Source organism: Monoraphidium neglectum, assembly GCF_000611645.1.
Source record: "Monoraphidium neglectum strain SAG 48.87 unplaced genomic scaffold scaffold01186, whole genome shotgun sequence".
In the NCBI taxonomy this organism is placed as follows: Eukaryota; Viridiplantae; Chlorophyta; class Chlorophyceae; order Sphaeropleales; family Selenastraceae; genus Monoraphidium; species Monoraphidium neglectum.
This window is the reverse complement of record NW_014012442.1, coordinates 1-16,031: the sequence shown is the minus strand read 5'-3', so window position 1 is coordinate 16,031 and position 16,031 is coordinate 1. Positions and strand designations below refer to the sequence as shown.

The following is a 16,031-nucleotide window of genomic DNA, read 5'->3' as shown; positions in this document are numbered from 1 at the left end:
GAGCGCCGGCGCGCGTGCCCGCCGGGCGGCCCGCGCCGCCGCGCCCGCGGCAGCGCCCGCAGCAGCGGACGCCGCGGCCGCAGCGGCCTCCGTGGACGTGCGAGGCGCGGGCGACCAAAATAGCCTGCCGCCCTCGAGCCGCGGCGCGCCCGGCGCAGCGGGCGCGAAGGCCCTGCCCGCCCCGGCTGCCGTAGCGGCTTTCAAGGTGGTGGGCGACAGGGGGTTGCAGGCCCTGGAGGTTGTCTGAGACTCAGATCAGGCCGTGGCTCACCTAATACGAGCCTGCTGGAGCGCGGCTGCTTTCCATATGCGCATTCGCAGCGTCCGGCACCGGAGACACAAGTGACCGCAGTCTGTACTCGCAGAGGGGCGTATGGCCGGCCAACCCCACACCCCGCCACGCCCCATATGGGTTTTTGACTCGTTAGACCCTGGCGATTTTGTAGGTGACTGACTTGCGTGCTATACCATTGGTCGGTTTCGGGCAAGCGGCGTGCGCCATCCCCACTTTTGCAGCTTACCGAAGATTACAGCAACATCCAGCGCAGCCAGCCAGGACGCACGCGCGCATCCGCATGACATGCACGCAATTGCATGCCGCATTCGCGGGGCCGTGCACACACGACTACGAGGCACAACGTGATACCCGCTTTGAACCCTCTGAAACTGCAATGGTTTGGCAAGTAGCAGCCTTGGACATGACACCCGAACAAGCCGCCATGTGACACCCTACTCCACTCTACAATATACAAGTGCCTTCCTCCTCCTCCTGCTGTGCACGCCAGCGGTTTTCTTTTGGCACCTCGCCTCCTGCCGCTGTTTGAGCGCTCCCGACCAGGCAGCAGCAACATCTGTAAAAGGACAACACCCACGGGGCTGACTTGCAGAGACAAAGGCACGGCAGCGGGACGGGAGAAACCCTGCAGGGGAGGCCGTTACACGCAGTGCTGTACCCAGTGCTGAGTCCTCGAAAACCGAGAGTGCATCACCCGACACGCTCCACGCAAGTGTGCAAGTGTGAGAACAGCGGCCGGCACTACAGGGGCTGGCGGCACAGCGACGAGGAGGGCGCCGTGCAATGAAATGGTGACGTAATCGTGTGTCGCCGGCCGTCTGGGAAGGGCCCAAGCGGGGTCGTAACCTAGGGTCAGCCCAGAGAACGCCCTCGCGCCTGAGGGCAGCCGGCCGCCGCGCAATCTTCGCAGCGCGTGCGAGGCAGCGGCCCGGGCGCGAGGCCGGCCGGCCGCGGGGAGGGGCAGGGGCGTGGTGGGGGCCCTATCTACAGGAGGAGTGGTGGGCCGACGCAGGCTGTGCGGGCAGCGCGCGCGCGCCCCCTGCTGGGACGTGTCGAGCCTGGCCTGCACCTGGCAGCCCCACGATCGGGATGCCCAGTTCGCAGCCCCACCAGCAGATCGCCCTGCTGAGGCTACAGGCCAGGGCGGCGCTGGAGGGGGCGGGCTCAGGCAAGAGAGGACTGGTCGACGCGCACTGCTTGCTTCTCCCACGGCGCACGCGGGGCGTGAGGGAGGACTATGAGGGGTGCAGCTGCACCATCAGCGGCCCGGTGCACGTGCGGGCGCAGCCGACGGCGCACATGCTCAGAAGCAAAGCCCCACCGCGGCCCTCGACCCCATTGAAAGAACCCAAAGCAGAGTCGCTTCGAAACCCCCGGCGGCGCCCTGGACGGGCCGAATGTAGCGCGGCCGGGCGCCCCGGCAGCCGGAGAGTTCCAAACATGCCCCGGTCATCACACCCTCCAGATCATGCGGCGGTCCCATCGTTCTCGTCGAGGCCCATATCAGGCAGCTCCATCTTCGCCACCTCCCCAAACTTGCTGCTGCTGTACTTCTTGTACACCGCCCTCAGGCTGCCGCCCGCCGCCGCCTTCGCCGCGAGCGCCAGCAGCGCGCGCGCCACCGGCGCGACCGCGGCCGCGTCGTACCGCGCGTGCCGCCGCAGCGGGCGCGGGTACGCGTCCGCCGCGCCGACCGCCGCGAGGCCGGCGTGCAGGGCCGCGGCCGACACCAGGGACAGCGGCTGCTTGAGCATGGGGTAGTCCACCAGGGCCAGCTCAATTAGGTACTCTGCAAACTGGGCGGCGCGGGGGTCCTCGGGGGCGGCGGCCTTCTTGAAGCGCGAGAGGAAGGAGAAGGTGGTGGGCACCGTGAGGTCGTACGACAGCACCTGGGGGTGGGAGAGATTTCGGGGGATGGATTGGTGATCGTTGGTGAGCAGGGTTGGTGCGAGATCGGAACAAGGGTGCGGGGGAGTTGCGGGGCTCGTGGGGGCTTGGGCGCGGTGGGGTGTGGTGTGGGTGCGCAGGGTGTGGGGTGTGGGTTGCACGGGAGATGGATGACAGCCGCTTCAAGGTCTGCGGCTGCCAGCGTTGCACGAGCGAGCTGCGATCCCCGTCGCAGCTGCCACATCCAGAGCGCGGCCGCATGTTGTGGGGCAGGGCTGCGGGGCGGCGAGCAGCCACGCGGCGCCGCGCGGCCGGGCGGGCGCTCCGCGCGCTTGGATCATCAGCGTCATCATCATCATCATCACCCGCCCCACCTGCAGCATCTTCTTCTCGCAGCCCAGGATGTCCTCGCGGCTGTAGGCCTTGTCGCTGATGTACACAAAGTCGCGCACCTTCGGGGGGGGGGGGGCGCGGGCACGTCGGGGCGGCAGCGGTTTGCAAGAGAACGTGCGTGGTGGTGGGCAAAGGGAGGGGTTGGATGAGGGTATGTGAAACAGGGACACTTAGGGCCAGAAGGCCAACAATGGGGCAATGCCCGTTGAGAATGACGGTCCGAGCAAGGGCCCGAATGGGGACTGCAGAAGTCGTAGGGGCGGCCGGGAGTGCACGAATCAGCGGCACTCGTTAAGGAGGGTGCGGGCGGCGGCCGCGCGGCTTGGCAGGGGCGTGGCGGCAGGCTGTCCCCCGGAGTTGCTGGGCGAGCAACTGCCGCCACACGCCCTCACCTCGGGCGCCCAGATCTCCTCGTACTTGGAGGCGATCAGCATGGCCGTGCAGCCCACCTGGAGGGCACGGGGAATACACAGAGCGCGGCGTGGATAAGTTCAAATGCTGCTTGGCATTTCAACGGGGCGCCTCGCTCGGCGGAGGAGGCGCAGCGGACGTTGCGGTGGGGCGGGGTTGGGGGCAGGCGTGCGGTGTGCGCCCACCAGCTGCAGGCGCTTGCGTGTGACGTTGCGCTTTGACAGGTAGCGGTCGATCAGGTTGCAGGTGAGGTAGAGCGTCTCGGGCATCAGCTGAGGGGGGTCATGAGGGGGGATGGGCAGACGGCCAGGGAGCGGCCGGAGTGGGCCGGGCGCAGGAGGACGGGCTTGAGCAGGATTATGGACGCAGCCGGGGACGCCATGCTGCTCTCCGGCTGCAGGAGTCCTGCTCCGGAGGCAAGTATGAGATCTGTTGTCCCAAGCATCCACCTCACTGCTCCCTTCATGCTTCTTGAGGAGGGGCGCTCGGCCCAGCCCAGCCCCCAGGCTGCAGAGCGCGCCGATCGCCGCAGCGCTGGCCGTGGTGGCGTGTGCTGCCCCTGGTGCCCCCCCCCCTGACCTTGAACTTGAGGTGGACCTCCACCAGCCAGTCAATCAGGATGGACCGCATCTTCTCGTTGATCTCCACCTGCAGGACCAGGGCGGCGGGTGTGAGGGGATGGAGTGCGGGGTTGTGAGGCCCGCGGACAACGGGTGGCGGGAGGGCGGCAGCGTTACGGGCGGCCTGTGCGATGGGAGGTGGCAGCCAGGGCACAATGGGCGCGGCAAGGGGGCACGCCGGTGGGAAACGTTCCTCTTTTGAAACATTTGTCTGAGTCGCAAGTCAAGGCGACCCGACAGACCCCGTCCGTGGGGCCTCTCCCATATGCACGCCCACGCCCCTCCCGCCCGCGCCTGGCTGGCCATGTAGTCGCTCGGCACCGCGAAGCGCGGCTCCACCCTGCGGTAGTAGCAGTAGATGTCGTGCGCGTAGCCTGCCTCGCTCAGCGGGTCGTCCTTGTCCTTGCTGTCAATGTCGGGCAGGGGCGACAGCGGCGGCGCGCCGCCCGGGTGGCGCTTGGCGGCCGCGTGCTCGGAGCGGCTCTGCAGCAGGGAGCTGAGGCTGGAGCCGGCCTTCTGGGGGGCCGCGGTAGCGCGGGAGCGCAGCACGGCGGCGGTCGCGGCGGGGTCGCGGCGGGGCTGGAGGGCGGTGCCCGGTTTGACTGCGCCGCCAGCAGCGGCCTGCGGAAACGGCGTGAGCGGCAGCTTGCTTAGAATGCAAGGTGCCAGCAACCACGATGGCATTCCATCCGTTTCCAGACCTCACCTTTTGCGACCGGGTCTGCACGCCAGCTCCCACGTTCCCGATGTCGCCAAGCGCCCTGGAGGCATATAGTTATGTGAGCTGCCGCTACACGCATGGAGGCCTCGCACGGGGTTCAGGCAGCAACAGTCGGTGATCTGCAGCAGAACGCAGGGGTCCCTTACCTCCTGCGCGTCATATCCACGCCAGCCTGTCCCGGCTTGGTCACATCCTTGGCGTTCGGAACATTCTCGAGCGCCCTGGCGGGCGCTCCGGTGCGCGTGGCCATCGAGGCCTCGCAAAGACGGTCGAGGACAGCTGCCACAACAACGTGATTCAACAATGCTGGTTTGTTCAACGTTCGCTGCGTGTGATTGCAACTGATCGCAGAGCGCTATCGCCTGGGCCCTTTTCAAGCGAGCTGTGTGCACGCGCGGCAGCTGCTGCAGCAGCACATCACGGTGTGGTGCATCTGTTGGAGGCGCCACACCTGGAATGGCCTTCCAGGAGCAGCTGTGATGTCGATTCCTCAGCTCATCAGAGAATACTGGGGGTTGTACGCGGAATCGCGGCAACATTGCCTGCCTTTGACCTTGGCATTGACTTTTGATGGTGGTCCGCCGGCAGCTTTGGCCGAGTCTGTGGCCCGGCATGTGACCCTGCAGTGCACTTGGCCCAGGTTGGTGACGCTCGACCTGTCCATGGCAAAACTGCCCCTGCCGAGCGTGCACCTGGAGAGGGTGGCGCAATCGACCGTCACGCGAGGCGCAAACGTGCGTATGCATGTGCATGCGCGCTTCACAGAAGCGTGCAGGTCCACTGCCATCTACCCCGTCAGCAGCTCCCACAAGTATGCCGTCCCTGGCGGCGGCGCCGGGCGGGTCCTGCGAGCGCGTGGCAGTGAGCTGCGCGGTCCTGCTGTCACAGTACCTCGTCACTGTGCGTTGCAAGCTGCTTTGCCTGCCTTGAGTTTGGTGCCTGATGCCGCTCGTAGTTGGATTGGAGGGGCAGAAGGGGTGGGTCATGGCCGTTGCTGCGTTGCTTGAGCCTTGTCCAGGGTGAGCGGGCCTCGCCCACAGGATATCGCTTGCCTTGGCTTCCCCGCGCAGGGCGGTGGGAATTTTGGATTCAGCAGTTGCACTGCAGCCCTACGTGGTGGCTGGACACGTGCGCGGTGCTCCTGGCATGGCTGCCAACAGGACTGCTGACTAGTGAGTAATCTTCTGAAGCCAATATTAGTGTTCTTCTTCTGCCTGCCCCACACCTAAGTCGTGGTAGCGATTTGGTCCAGGAAGCGGGGGCTTTGCGCGACGATTTGCCTGGTGGCGCCTAAACAGGTGCAAAGCATGCACATCATGCCCAGGAGCCATTCAGCTCATGATACGGTGGCAGGTGGTGCCGCACTGTTCTTCTCTCTCATGATGGTGTTGGTGTTGCAAGAACTCCAGCGGCATTCGAGCATGCAGTGCCGCACCTCCAGAACGGATGAGGCGGGCCCAATTTCCAAAACACGACCCTCGAGCGTCAGGGTGGGGAGGCTTCATTCATCATGAAGCTCACTGTGATTCAAAACGCGGCCGTCGCTGCCAGTACAGCAGCGCTAGCATGTCATCCTGTCAAACCGCCAAGAGGCATAGTCCCCCGGCGATGGATACAGGGACCCAGCAACGTGTTATGTCTCACAGGTTACACACTGTGATTGCAGTGTGGGAAGGAAGAGGGCTGTTTGAGGCCCAGACAGTTCTGGTGCAGAAATCGGCCGACTCCCGCTCAGATCTGCTCGTAGGTGATCTGCAGCACCGCATGGTTTTGAACCTTTTACAGAGCGATATGTGATTAACGCCGAATCTCCGTTCTGAATGGGAGTTGTAAACGCGGCTCTGCTCACTCGTAGGTGGCACTCGTCGCGGTGCCATACGCTAGCACCGCACACAGGGCGCAGAGCTAGACAGTAAAGGTCCCGAAGTTTAAAGGCAAGTTCGAAGCGGCCAGGGCGCGGGCTGAACGGGTCCAAGAAGGGCGAAAGTCTCTGCCCTTGCTGCTGTGGCCGCGCGCTGTCGAGGCGGCGGTCCCGGTCCTCCGCACACCTCATACATGCCTCAATTGCATACAAATGCTGTTTGTGGATGCCCTGCAGGCCTTGTTAGTCTGTTGGACACCTGTTTGGGTGCCATCGAGGCGGCTGCAACATCCACGGCCGGCCCGAGCAGCGGCGGCGACAAAGCAGCGTTGGCAGCAGCAGCCTGCAGCGCCCGCGCGCGATGCCGCAGGCCCCCGCCGCCGCAGCCGCGGCCCGCACCCCGACCGGCCCCTCTGCGCCCGCCGCCGCCGCGCACGTGGCGGACCCGTCGGCGCCGCCCGCGGCGGACGCCTGGGCGAATGAGCTGGCGGCCGAGGCGCTCTCCGGCGCGCCGCCGTCCCACTTCTTCTGCGAGCTGCGGCTCGACACCCAGCTCGGCCCCTTCCAAATTGAGTTCTGCGGTGCAGACGCGACGGACGGCGGCAACGTCGACTGCGTGGTCTCCTTCAATGGGCCGCCCGACGCGGCGCCCGGGGACTGCAGGATACTGGTATCGTTCGCGGCAGTGAAGCGGGGCGGCGGCGCGGACGGCGGCGGCGGCGCCGCCTCAGGCGATGAGGCAGAGGCGCAGGAAACCGTGCTGGGAGAGCGAGCCGAGGCGGTGTCAGGCAAGACTTTGCGCCACTCATCGCACTGCTTCGAGGGCCTCCTGCGGTACAGCGAGCTGAGCCGCGCCGCCGCCGCGGGCCTGTCCCTGCGCGCGACGCTCGCGGCCGCGCCCGGCGCGCCGCTCGGGCCGGACGCGTCCGTGCGCGTGCCGGCGGACCCGCTGACCTTCCGCGCCGCTGGCGGCACCATGCTCGGCGGCCGCTTCAGCGACCTGGCGGTCTCCGTCGGCGGCGCGGGCACGGCCGCAGCCGCGTCCGAGCCTCCGCGGCGCGCGCACCGAGTCGTGCTCGCCGCGGCGAGCCCTGTGTTCGAAAAGATGCTCGATTCGAACATGTCGGAGGGCCGCGCGGCGGCGGTCGAGCTGCGGGGCTCGAGCGCGGCGGCTGTGGACCTGCTTCTGCAGCACATCTATGGCGGCGCGATCCAGGTGCCGCTGGCGCTCGTTTTGGAACTGTATTCTTTGGCGGATCAGTATCAGATAAAGAGCGACCTCGCGCGGCAGCTCCGGCTGTGGATGGGCGCGGCCGCGTTCACGCCGGCAGCGCTCGCGGCGCTGCTGCCGGGCGCGCACAGGCTGCTGCCGAGCGCGTGCACCGGCAGCCTCTACGCGCAGGCGGCGTCGGCGCTCGGGGAGATTTCGGGCGGCGGCGCCGCCGGCGCGGGCGCGCTCGCGCAGTGGCCCGTCGACGCGCTTGCCGAGGTGCTCTCCCGCGCCCCGCCCCGCGCCGCGCACGCCGCCGCATCGGCCTGGATGCGCGCGCAGCGCGCGCCCGCGAAGCAGCGCCACCACTGGCCGCGGCTCGTGGCTGCAATCCAGTGGCGGCGCGCAACCTTGGACGACCTCCGCGCGGTCCGAGGCGAGGCCGGGAGCGGCAAGGTGCCCGGACTGCACGAGGCCCTGTTCGATGCGTATGAGGATCTGGTGCATCAGAAAGCAGCCGAGGCGGCCGCGGCCTCCGAGTCGCTCGCCCGTGCGCACCGGGCTGTGGTGGCGATCACGCGCCGGGCTCGTGACGAGGCGAGCTCGGAGGAGGGCGGGGGCGACGAGGACAGCGGCAGCAGCTCCGAAAGCGGCAGCGACGACGACAGCGACGAGGACGACGACGACGACGGCAGCAGCGGCAGCGGCAGCGACGAGCAGGCTGACGAGGACGAGCCGCGGGGGCCCGACCTGCGGGAGATTCTGCGCTGGGGCAGAGGGAGGTTCCTGTTCGGGCGGGAGCCAAGCGACAGCGGCGGCAGCGGCAGCGAGGACGGCAGCAGCAGCGAGGACGGCAGCAGCGAGGAGGGCCCTTAGGCACATGCTGCGCGGGTGGTGCTTGATTGATGTGTAGTTGTCCAGCTGTTGTGCCTCGGTGTGTACATTGCTTTTCCCAAGGCAGTTGGGATCGTTTTCCTCTGCGTTGACCTTTCTGCACAGCGCACCAGCAACAGCCCTGCAGCGGGGTTGCCGCTGCCCCTTGAATGAGAGCATGGTGTCGCGTCAAACCCCACCGCCATAGCTTTGGGCTTGGCCTGGGCACAGCTGTGCTTTTGCAGTGCAATCTTGCTGTTTCCAATCGGAGCCAGCAAACATTTCATGTCTTCTATAATTGCATGGCAGGGCAAGCGATTGATCCCTGCAAGGCGACAACAGGGCAGTGAAAGCAGTTGTGCTGTTGGCGCGCGTGCGTCAGCCAGCAAGTAGGGTTCCTGGTACGGGTTCCGTCGGCCTCAGTTGTAATGCACCCACGGCTATTCACGGCTTGGTCAGGCAACTTGGCTGACGGCTGGGTGGCTGGGGGTCACGCCTGGTTTCGCGCCTGAGTGAGACACCAGCTGGGCCGCACCCAATGGGTTCAGGAAAGAGCAGCTGCCAGGGGGCAGAGAATCAGGTGTACCGTAGCATGGATTATGGGAATGGATTGTGAGGGTCTGGATTATATCGAAGACAGATCTGCCAGTAATGGCATCCCTGCATGCCAACGCAAGAGGCTCGCCCTGCCAGCCTCAGCAAACCGTGTGTGAGCACAATTTGGCGCGCCCCTCCTGTCTTTGCTGCAATACATGCAATAACAACAAATAGAATTGACGTGCAGCGGGAGCTCGAGCAATTCAGCTGTCTTGCATGCAGTTATATATGCAGCTGGGCAGGTGCGGGTTGAGCTGGTCAAGTAACTGCAAACAGTCACAGTCCAGGTGAGGTGCTTGATAAGGTGGGGTTCAACCCCACCTTATTCCAGAATCAGTTATTCCGCTGCACCCGCCTCGGACTGGCCAGGGAGGGTGCCGGCGCCTCCAATCTATACAGTGAGGTCGGAGCGGCATCAGCGGAAGCTTTTACTGCTCATGCATAGCTATTCCGCAGTCCACAACAAGATTGCAGGCATTGTTGCATCATACACACAGCACAGCAGAGGCAAGCAATGAGGGAGAGTGCATCAAAGTACATGCAGGATCAGGGGCAAGCTTGAAGGTTTCAAACATCTCAGAGCGGCATGAGCAGACAATGATCTGCAATTTGATGCGCATCCCACTGATGCGCGACGCAGGGTCGCGCGTCCCGTCTCGAGCTCGCTGACATGATTGTGCGGCACCCGCCTTTCACACCCCGGGCAGCGGGTCCTGCCCCTTCAGCGGCGCAGCAGCAGCGGCAGGGCAGCAGCCGCCGGGCTTCGGCCGCGGGCCGGACAGCACCACGCCGCCGACGGCGGCCGCCAGGGCCCACAGCAGCACCGCCGTGGTGGCGCCGAGGATGGTCGCGCTGCCGTAGTTGCGCTGCGAGGTGATCGCGCGCAACGCAGAGAGGTGTGATGGGGGGGATCATTGATGTTGGGCCCCGAAGAGGGGTGAGGCGTTCCAGTGGCGAGGCACTTGGTGCTGCAAGCAACGATGCAGAGCAGCTGCGGAGGGTGCGACGAGCAGGCGGGCCTCCTTTTGCGATTCAGCTGCCAGGGTTGGGTGCGAAGTGGGCCAGTTGCGTGTGCATTCTCAGGCGGAGAAACGAGGTGGGAGCTGCACACCCCGGGCGCATAGCAAAAGGGTGCATTCGGTCAACTCACCTGGCCAAAATCGACATTCATCATCTGCATGTCGGCCCAGCCAGTCTGCAAGATTGGGTTGGTTGACGTATCAGGCCAGGTGAGAAAGGGGGTTGACGACAGGTGCTGGCGTTCAGTTGCCAGAAAGAGGTGGGAGCCCTTGAACGTGGTCACAGAGAGCAAGCACGTGTTTTAATAGCATACTTCTCATGCCTGGCAGGGGTTGCAGGCTGCATCTGAGTGTCTTGCGGTTGGTGCGCCGCCCCCCCCCCCTGCCGACTCAGCGCCGGGAAGAAACTCACCACACACGCGGCGATGCCGCCGAAGAAGGTGAGCTGCCCAAGCACAATGTGCCACTTAGCAACAGACGCCTTGGTCTCCGCGCTTTTGACGAGCGGGAGCGCAAACACGGCCAGGCCCACCTGGGGTTTGCAGACAGGGGAGGGGAAAGAAGAAGTTTAGGATGAGGTAGGCCTGGCCGCTGATTTATCACCTCAGTTGCGAGGACTTGAGAGCCTGCAAGCTGTGCAGATGTGCTGCTGCAGCCGGCATTGGTGGACCCCCCCCCCCCCCGAGATTTTGCAGCTGAGCGCTTCCAACGGCTACCGCCCGCGCTTGCAGCTTTTGCACACCAGGCAAGCAGGTTGCGATCAGTTGGGTTGCAGCGCCACCCAACTGATGGACACCGCAACACTGCAAGGCAAGCCTCGACCTCAGATTCTGCGCACCACCCCTTCATCTATCTCAGCTTGGACGCATACGTAGTCTCAGGCCCCTGCATCTCAACAGCTCACAAGCGCTCTCGCCACACACGCCCGCCGCACACGTCAGCCCTCCCTCTTATACCCCAGGCTCAACGCACCAGGTACTGCAGAACAAAGAGGACAAAGATTATGGCGCTCGTCCAGGCGTGGACGCTGTACATGTGGTAGGCCTGGGAGAAAAGCTTTGCCTGAACGATCGCCACCATGCCGGCCACGCCCAGAGCAACCGCCGCCGTCTGCGTCGCCATGTGGACCCATTTCTGGGCGGTCGGCCTGCATGGGGCGTTTGTGTGGTGCGTGCAGGGGTGCACGGTTTGTGTGGTTGCCGGGGTTAATCAGCCGGTCAGCGACAATTTGTAGTCTTGCGGCCGGGCCGGCAGCTAACTGCAAGCAGGCGGCCCGTGTGGGGCAACCTGGCCCCAAGCGGCTGCAGCGCTCGACGCGCAGCCACTTCCACGGGCGCATGCGCAACCCCGCCTCATCAGCCGTACTGAGTGCAGTCCCGAGGGGGGCTCCAGGCGCCGCGAGTGTTTGGGGCGTCCCAAGCTAGCAGCAGCTCGCATCCAACGACGAGGTTTTCAAGAGGCGGGGGTGGGCGCGTGCGCACCTCCCCAGCAGTGGCACGCGGAAGGCCAGCAGCGACTCCGTCATCACAACGACAAAGCCCAGGGTCATCAGGACGCTGCACCAGCGACATGTGTGTCGTTTTCAGGGCAGCCGACAGGGATTCAGTCAAGGGGTTGCCGGGTGAAGGGTAACAACGCTTTTGGGGAAGGGTGAGTGGCGGAGGTGCAACCGCGCACGCTCGAAAAGGCCTCTGTGGCAAGCTGGCAATATCGGCAGGCATGACTATGCCTTGCGCTCTCATGGTGGCGGACACATGCACCAAACCATGGGTGTCCTTTGGTTCATCAGCCGCCCCTGCTGGTATCTCACGCGTGCCAGTTCCAGCCGTTGTTGCAAGCGAAGCAGGCGCTCAGGCCGCCGTATACAGCCATCTCCTCCGTTGTGGCAGCCAAGGACTTGCTGGAATGAGCGGCATAGACGACGGTAAGGACAAATATCACGAGGGCTAGGGCCCTCGCGCCGAGCGCGAGGGTTTGCGGCGTTGTGGACAGAGTCATGGCTTGTGAACGACTGGTATGGACGATAAAGCCCGCTGGAAAGTGCTTAGTCGCCGAGCTGGGCCGTTTTCAGCAAAAGTGCAGACCACGGCTGGCGTCACCCGCCGTCGTTACTGGAAATGTACAAAGGACAGGGTGAACCTTGCAGTCACACGCAATCCCTTACAACCAGCGCCCATGAGCTTCTGCCTGTGGCCTTGCTGGGCGGTGTATTTTCGATTCGCCTATACAGGGTCCAGTGGGCAAGCCTGCAAACTGCGCAAGCCAGTGGGTGGTGTTGCCAGCTCAGCGCACAAGCAGAAATCTTCGATGCTGGTTTCCACTTCCCAGTGTGTGGCCTTGCGCCAGAGGCTAGACACATGTGTTGGCAAGCCGCGCCACCAACGTGGTACCGGTAGTGGTAGCACCAACCCCTCTGCAGACAGCCAGCAGGGCCGGGCGTGCGCCTCAGCAGCAGCGGATCAGCCCTGCTATTCCAGCTTGAACAACATGAAGCGGCTACGGTATGTGTACTCAATGAGATTGCTGATGCGGTAGCCTGCATGGAGGGCGATCCATTACCACCAACATGTGACGCGCTGGTTTGCCATGCACTGCACAACTTGTCACATGCACGGGGCTTAGCGGTCAAGCATTGACCGCTGCCCCGTCCCAGGGACAAAGATGCAGCCATGCGTCGGCATGAGATGCTTAGTAAGCATCTAAACTACAATCATTCTTGAAAACGCCTGGACGCAACGCAACTTCGCCGAGAGATGGCACTGGGCTTTATGAAAACGCCTGGGTGTCACTTCGGTCAGCCCATGCGTGTACATAATTCTGACAGGTTTTCATCGTGCCGTGAGTGGTCGTTCCTGCCAAAGGTGCAGCCTTTGACACCGGCGAGATCAGCAGACAGCACTGCTCGCTGATCATCGCATCAGCCACCTGACTTTGTCAGGGTCAGGAAGCACAAGGTAATTCTTGACACCATATAACGCCTTGCAGCTCTTGGCACCGCCTTGGGCCGCGGGGTGGAGTTGGCGAAACGCGCAGCGCTATCATGCATGCATTGCAGTCGCCAGCTCTCCAAGGGTTTCGTAGTGTGACATATGAAGCACTCCGATTGGTGCCGGGTGGATTTGAGCAAGTCGGTGCCCCGGGCATCTCAGCGCCCGCACTGCCGCCGCCGCCGCATCTGGCGCGGCGCGCCCCTGAACAGAGCGACACGTCAGCGCTCCGCCCTGCATAGATTGGCCCTTGGAACATGCTTTGTTTCAAGGACGTCTGGCCGCGCCCAAAAATAGTGTGCACTGCGCATCCTCGCGTGTGCAGCACCAACCGCTGGCCCGGGCGATCCCCCAAATTCGCCTCGTCGCGGCGGCGCCCCGGCCTCCATCACGCCCTCGCACAGGCGACTGACGGTCAGCTGCGGCCGCCATGAAGACCAAGGCCCACTTCTTTCCAGACCTGAACCTGGGGACCATCCTGGAGCCGGCGGACCCCAATGAGAAGCAGACGGCATGCACCAAGGTGCGCTTGGGCGCCCTGCACCCGCCGCCTGATGCACCCCGCCCCCCGCCCCGCCAGACTGCAGCAGACTGCAGCGGGCTGCAGCGTCCCTGCGACGCAGCGGCGGCGGCGGCGGCGCCCCCCGAGCACTGGGGCGGGGGCGGGGGTCTCAGCGCCCCGCCAGCCTGGACGGCAGCAGCGCGGGGGCGGGAGTTGCCCTGGGCACGCGAGACACTCGCTTTTGGCGGCCCTCAGGGCACCGGTCCGCCCTTCTCCTGAAAGTCGACATGTGGCTTGGCACCTCCAGGCACGCGCACAGGCACGATTACCTACACACATGCACACACAACGCCTACCTCGCCGCAGATCGTCAGCACCATCGGCCCGGCATGCCAGTCGGTGGATAAGCTGGTGCAGATGCTGCAGGTGGGGGGAGGGTCCAGGCCGCAGCCGCAGCCGCAGTTGCAGCCTCTCCTCTGCTGTTTCTTGCAGCTGGAGCACCTGCGCCGGTTGCTCGGGGCGCGGGGCCGCCGAACGCGCCGCACGACACAGCACGCACCACGCCGCAGCTACAAACCAAACGCGGGGCGCGGCCGAGGGAGGCCGCGTGCAGGCGCGCAGCGTCGCAAAAGCGATGCAGCGAGCGGGACGCACACGCGTTCGCGCAGACTCAATCCCAACGCCCGTCTCAACATATCGGGTGGGGCCCCCCCTCATGGCTATGGCAGGATGGCATGTCAGCGGCCCGCATCGATCTGACGTGGGGTCCAATTGAGTACCACCGCACCAGCCTCGACAACCTGCAGGTGGGGTTCAGCGGCTGCGAGGGCAGGGGTGGGCACGAGGTCGGGAAGGCAACCAGTCACGAGATCGGATGGATTGTGCAGCTGCGAGCATTGAGTGTGAAGGCAGCTGAGCCCAGGCCGGCGCCGCTCTCGACTTTTGGATGCGGGAGGTCTCTGGGCGCGCCGCTCGGACTCACGCACGGACGCGCGGCGACGTCGCGCGCGCGGCCGTCTCGCCGCGCAGGAGGCTATGCGGCGCACGCGCAAGCTGTGTGCCATCATGCTGGACACCCTGGGGCGCGAGGTCATGATCAGGAGGCCCTTCAGGTGTGCGTGTGTGCGCGCCTTAATTTGTGGTCTGTGTATAACTGTGTGTGTGTACGTGTGTGTGTGTGTGTATGTGTGTGAGTGCAAGAGTGTGTGTGTGTGTGCATATGTGTGTGAGTCGCTGTGTGCGTGTGTGTGTCGTTGTGTGTGTGAAAGAAGTAGATGAACACAGCGAGAGCAGGAGAGTGACGGTGTGTCGTAAGTTTGGTGTATTGAACAACAGGTTGTGGCGTGTTGGGGCAGCTCCGAGCCGTCCCCACAAGGCCCCGGCCCGGCTGCCGCGCGTCAGGCCGGGGCCGCCCTACCCTAAGCGGCGCACGCCCTGATCCCGCATTCCCGCTACGCCTTTACGAATCAATCCCGCCCCCAGGATCGACCCTGACGGCTGGCCCAACCAGGCCGGCCAGGAGATCACCGTGAAGGCGGGCCAGAAGCTCACGCTCACCACGCGCGGTGCGCGCCGACGCACCGCGCCGCCGGCGCGCCGCCGGCGCCCCTGCGCGCGCAGGCGCTGCCGCCCCGCCCCTCGGCCCGCGCCCCCGACCAAACAAACCCCCGAGCGCACGCCCTTCCGAGCGCGCAACCCCCTTTCAACAAAACAGCCAGCCTCCAAACCAAACAGGACTTCGGGACCCACCGGACATTGCCACCACCCTCAAACTCAAACGCAACCCCAACCAAACAGGCCCCCGCACTCACCCAAACCACCACCACCGCCCTCACACCCACCCAACCCTATCAGATGTCGAGTGCTCCGACACCGTGTTCCCGATCACCTACCCCCGCTTTGCCGAAATGATGGAGCCTGGGGACAACGTCTACCTCGGACGCTACCTCGTTTCAGGCGCTGACTCAGCGTCGCTGTACCTCGAGGTACGGCGCCGTGGCCTCCTTTTGGATCTCAAGTGATCTTTCAAGTGACCGCTCGAGCGATTTCGGCGGCTTGCGCGGCCTTGTGCCTGCGCGTCGGGGGCGCGTCGGCGTCCAAGCGGCCGCTGACGCGGGAACGTGCGGTGCCTGGCGCGGGGGGCTCGGCGCTTTGCGTTGTTTCTGCGTGCCGTCGCGTTCCGTCGACGAGCCGGCCTCGCAGCGCAAACCCAGCTGTCAACCGCCGCCGACTGCCGCCAACCGCCGCCAACCGCCACCCCTGTCTGCAGGTGGTGGAGGTGCAGGGCGGCACCGACGTGGTGTGCCTGGCCAAGAACGACGCGCTGCTGGACGGCCTGCTCACCCTCTTCCACGTGGAGCGATCATCGTGCGTTTGATGCAGCCCAGGGTTTAGGGGCCGACACCTGTAGGGTTTAGATAGATCCCAACCCGGCCCCGAGACGCGGTCGCGCCGCGCGCCGCGTCGCAGCAAACGCCGCAGCTGCGCTGCAGCCAGTCCCGTCGGGCGCGCGCGCCCTCACTCATCCCCCCGGCCCCCAGCCGCATGCAGTGTTCAGGGTTGAACTCGCCCGCCCGCCTTTGCTCGCCGGCTGCGGGCCTTCTCTGCCCTGGTCGGTGTCGCATGGGGCTGCCCCCTTGATGCGCCACCCGCGGT

At 65.0% G+C, this 16,031-nt stretch overlaps 4 protein-coding genes across 4 annotated transcripts; 2 read left to right on the top strand and 2 right to left on the bottom strand.

The window, feature by feature from the left end:
* Window positions 1–1,761: 1,761 nt before the first annotated feature.
* Window positions 1,762–4,577, bottom strand: MNEG_6957 (Cyclin-B1-4; the record flags this gene model as incomplete). The annotated part of the gene is made up of 8 exons (XM_014044573.1): window positions 1,762–2,184; window positions 2,557–2,634; window positions 2,968–3,024; window positions 3,172–3,258; window positions 3,566–3,634; window positions 3,946–4,227; window positions 4,313–4,367; window positions 4,474–4,577. 8 exons carry the CDS (start codon window positions 4,575–4,577, stop codon window positions 1,762–1,764), a joined length of 1,155 nt encoding a protein of 384 aa, XP_013900027.1.
* A 1,972-nt stretch (window positions 4,578–6,549) lies between these two features.
* MNEG_6956 (hypothetical protein) lies at window positions 6,550–8,274 on the top strand (the record flags this gene model as incomplete). The annotated part of the gene is made up of 1 exon (XM_014044572.1): window positions 6,550–8,274. The coding sequence occupies one exon, from the start codon at window positions 6,550–6,552 to the stop codon at window positions 8,272–8,274; it is 1,725 nt and encodes a 574-aa protein (XP_013900026.1).
* A 1,286-nt stretch (window positions 8,275–9,560) lies between these two features.
* MNEG_6955 (hypothetical protein) lies at window positions 9,561–11,436 on the bottom strand (the record flags this gene model as incomplete). The annotated part of the gene is made up of 5 exons (XM_014044571.1): window positions 9,561–9,734; window positions 10,019–10,063; window positions 10,300–10,419; window positions 10,860–11,034; window positions 11,369–11,436. The coding sequence occupies 5 exons, from the start codon at window positions 11,434–11,436 to the stop codon at window positions 9,561–9,563; spliced, it is 582 nt and encodes a 193-aa protein (XP_013900025.1).
* Window positions 11,437–13,304: 1,868 nt separating this feature from the next.
* MNEG_6954 (hypothetical protein) lies at window positions 13,305–15,753 on the top strand (the record flags this gene model as incomplete). The annotated part of the gene is made up of 7 exons (XM_014044570.1): window positions 13,305–13,397; window positions 13,743–13,802; window positions 14,105–14,182; window positions 14,406–14,488; window positions 14,859–14,941; window positions 15,231–15,361; window positions 15,646–15,753. The coding sequence occupies 7 exons, from the start codon at window positions 13,305–13,307 to the stop codon at window positions 15,751–15,753; spliced, it is 636 nt and encodes a 211-aa protein (XP_013900024.1).
* Window positions 15,754–16,031: the final 278 nt, after the last annotated feature.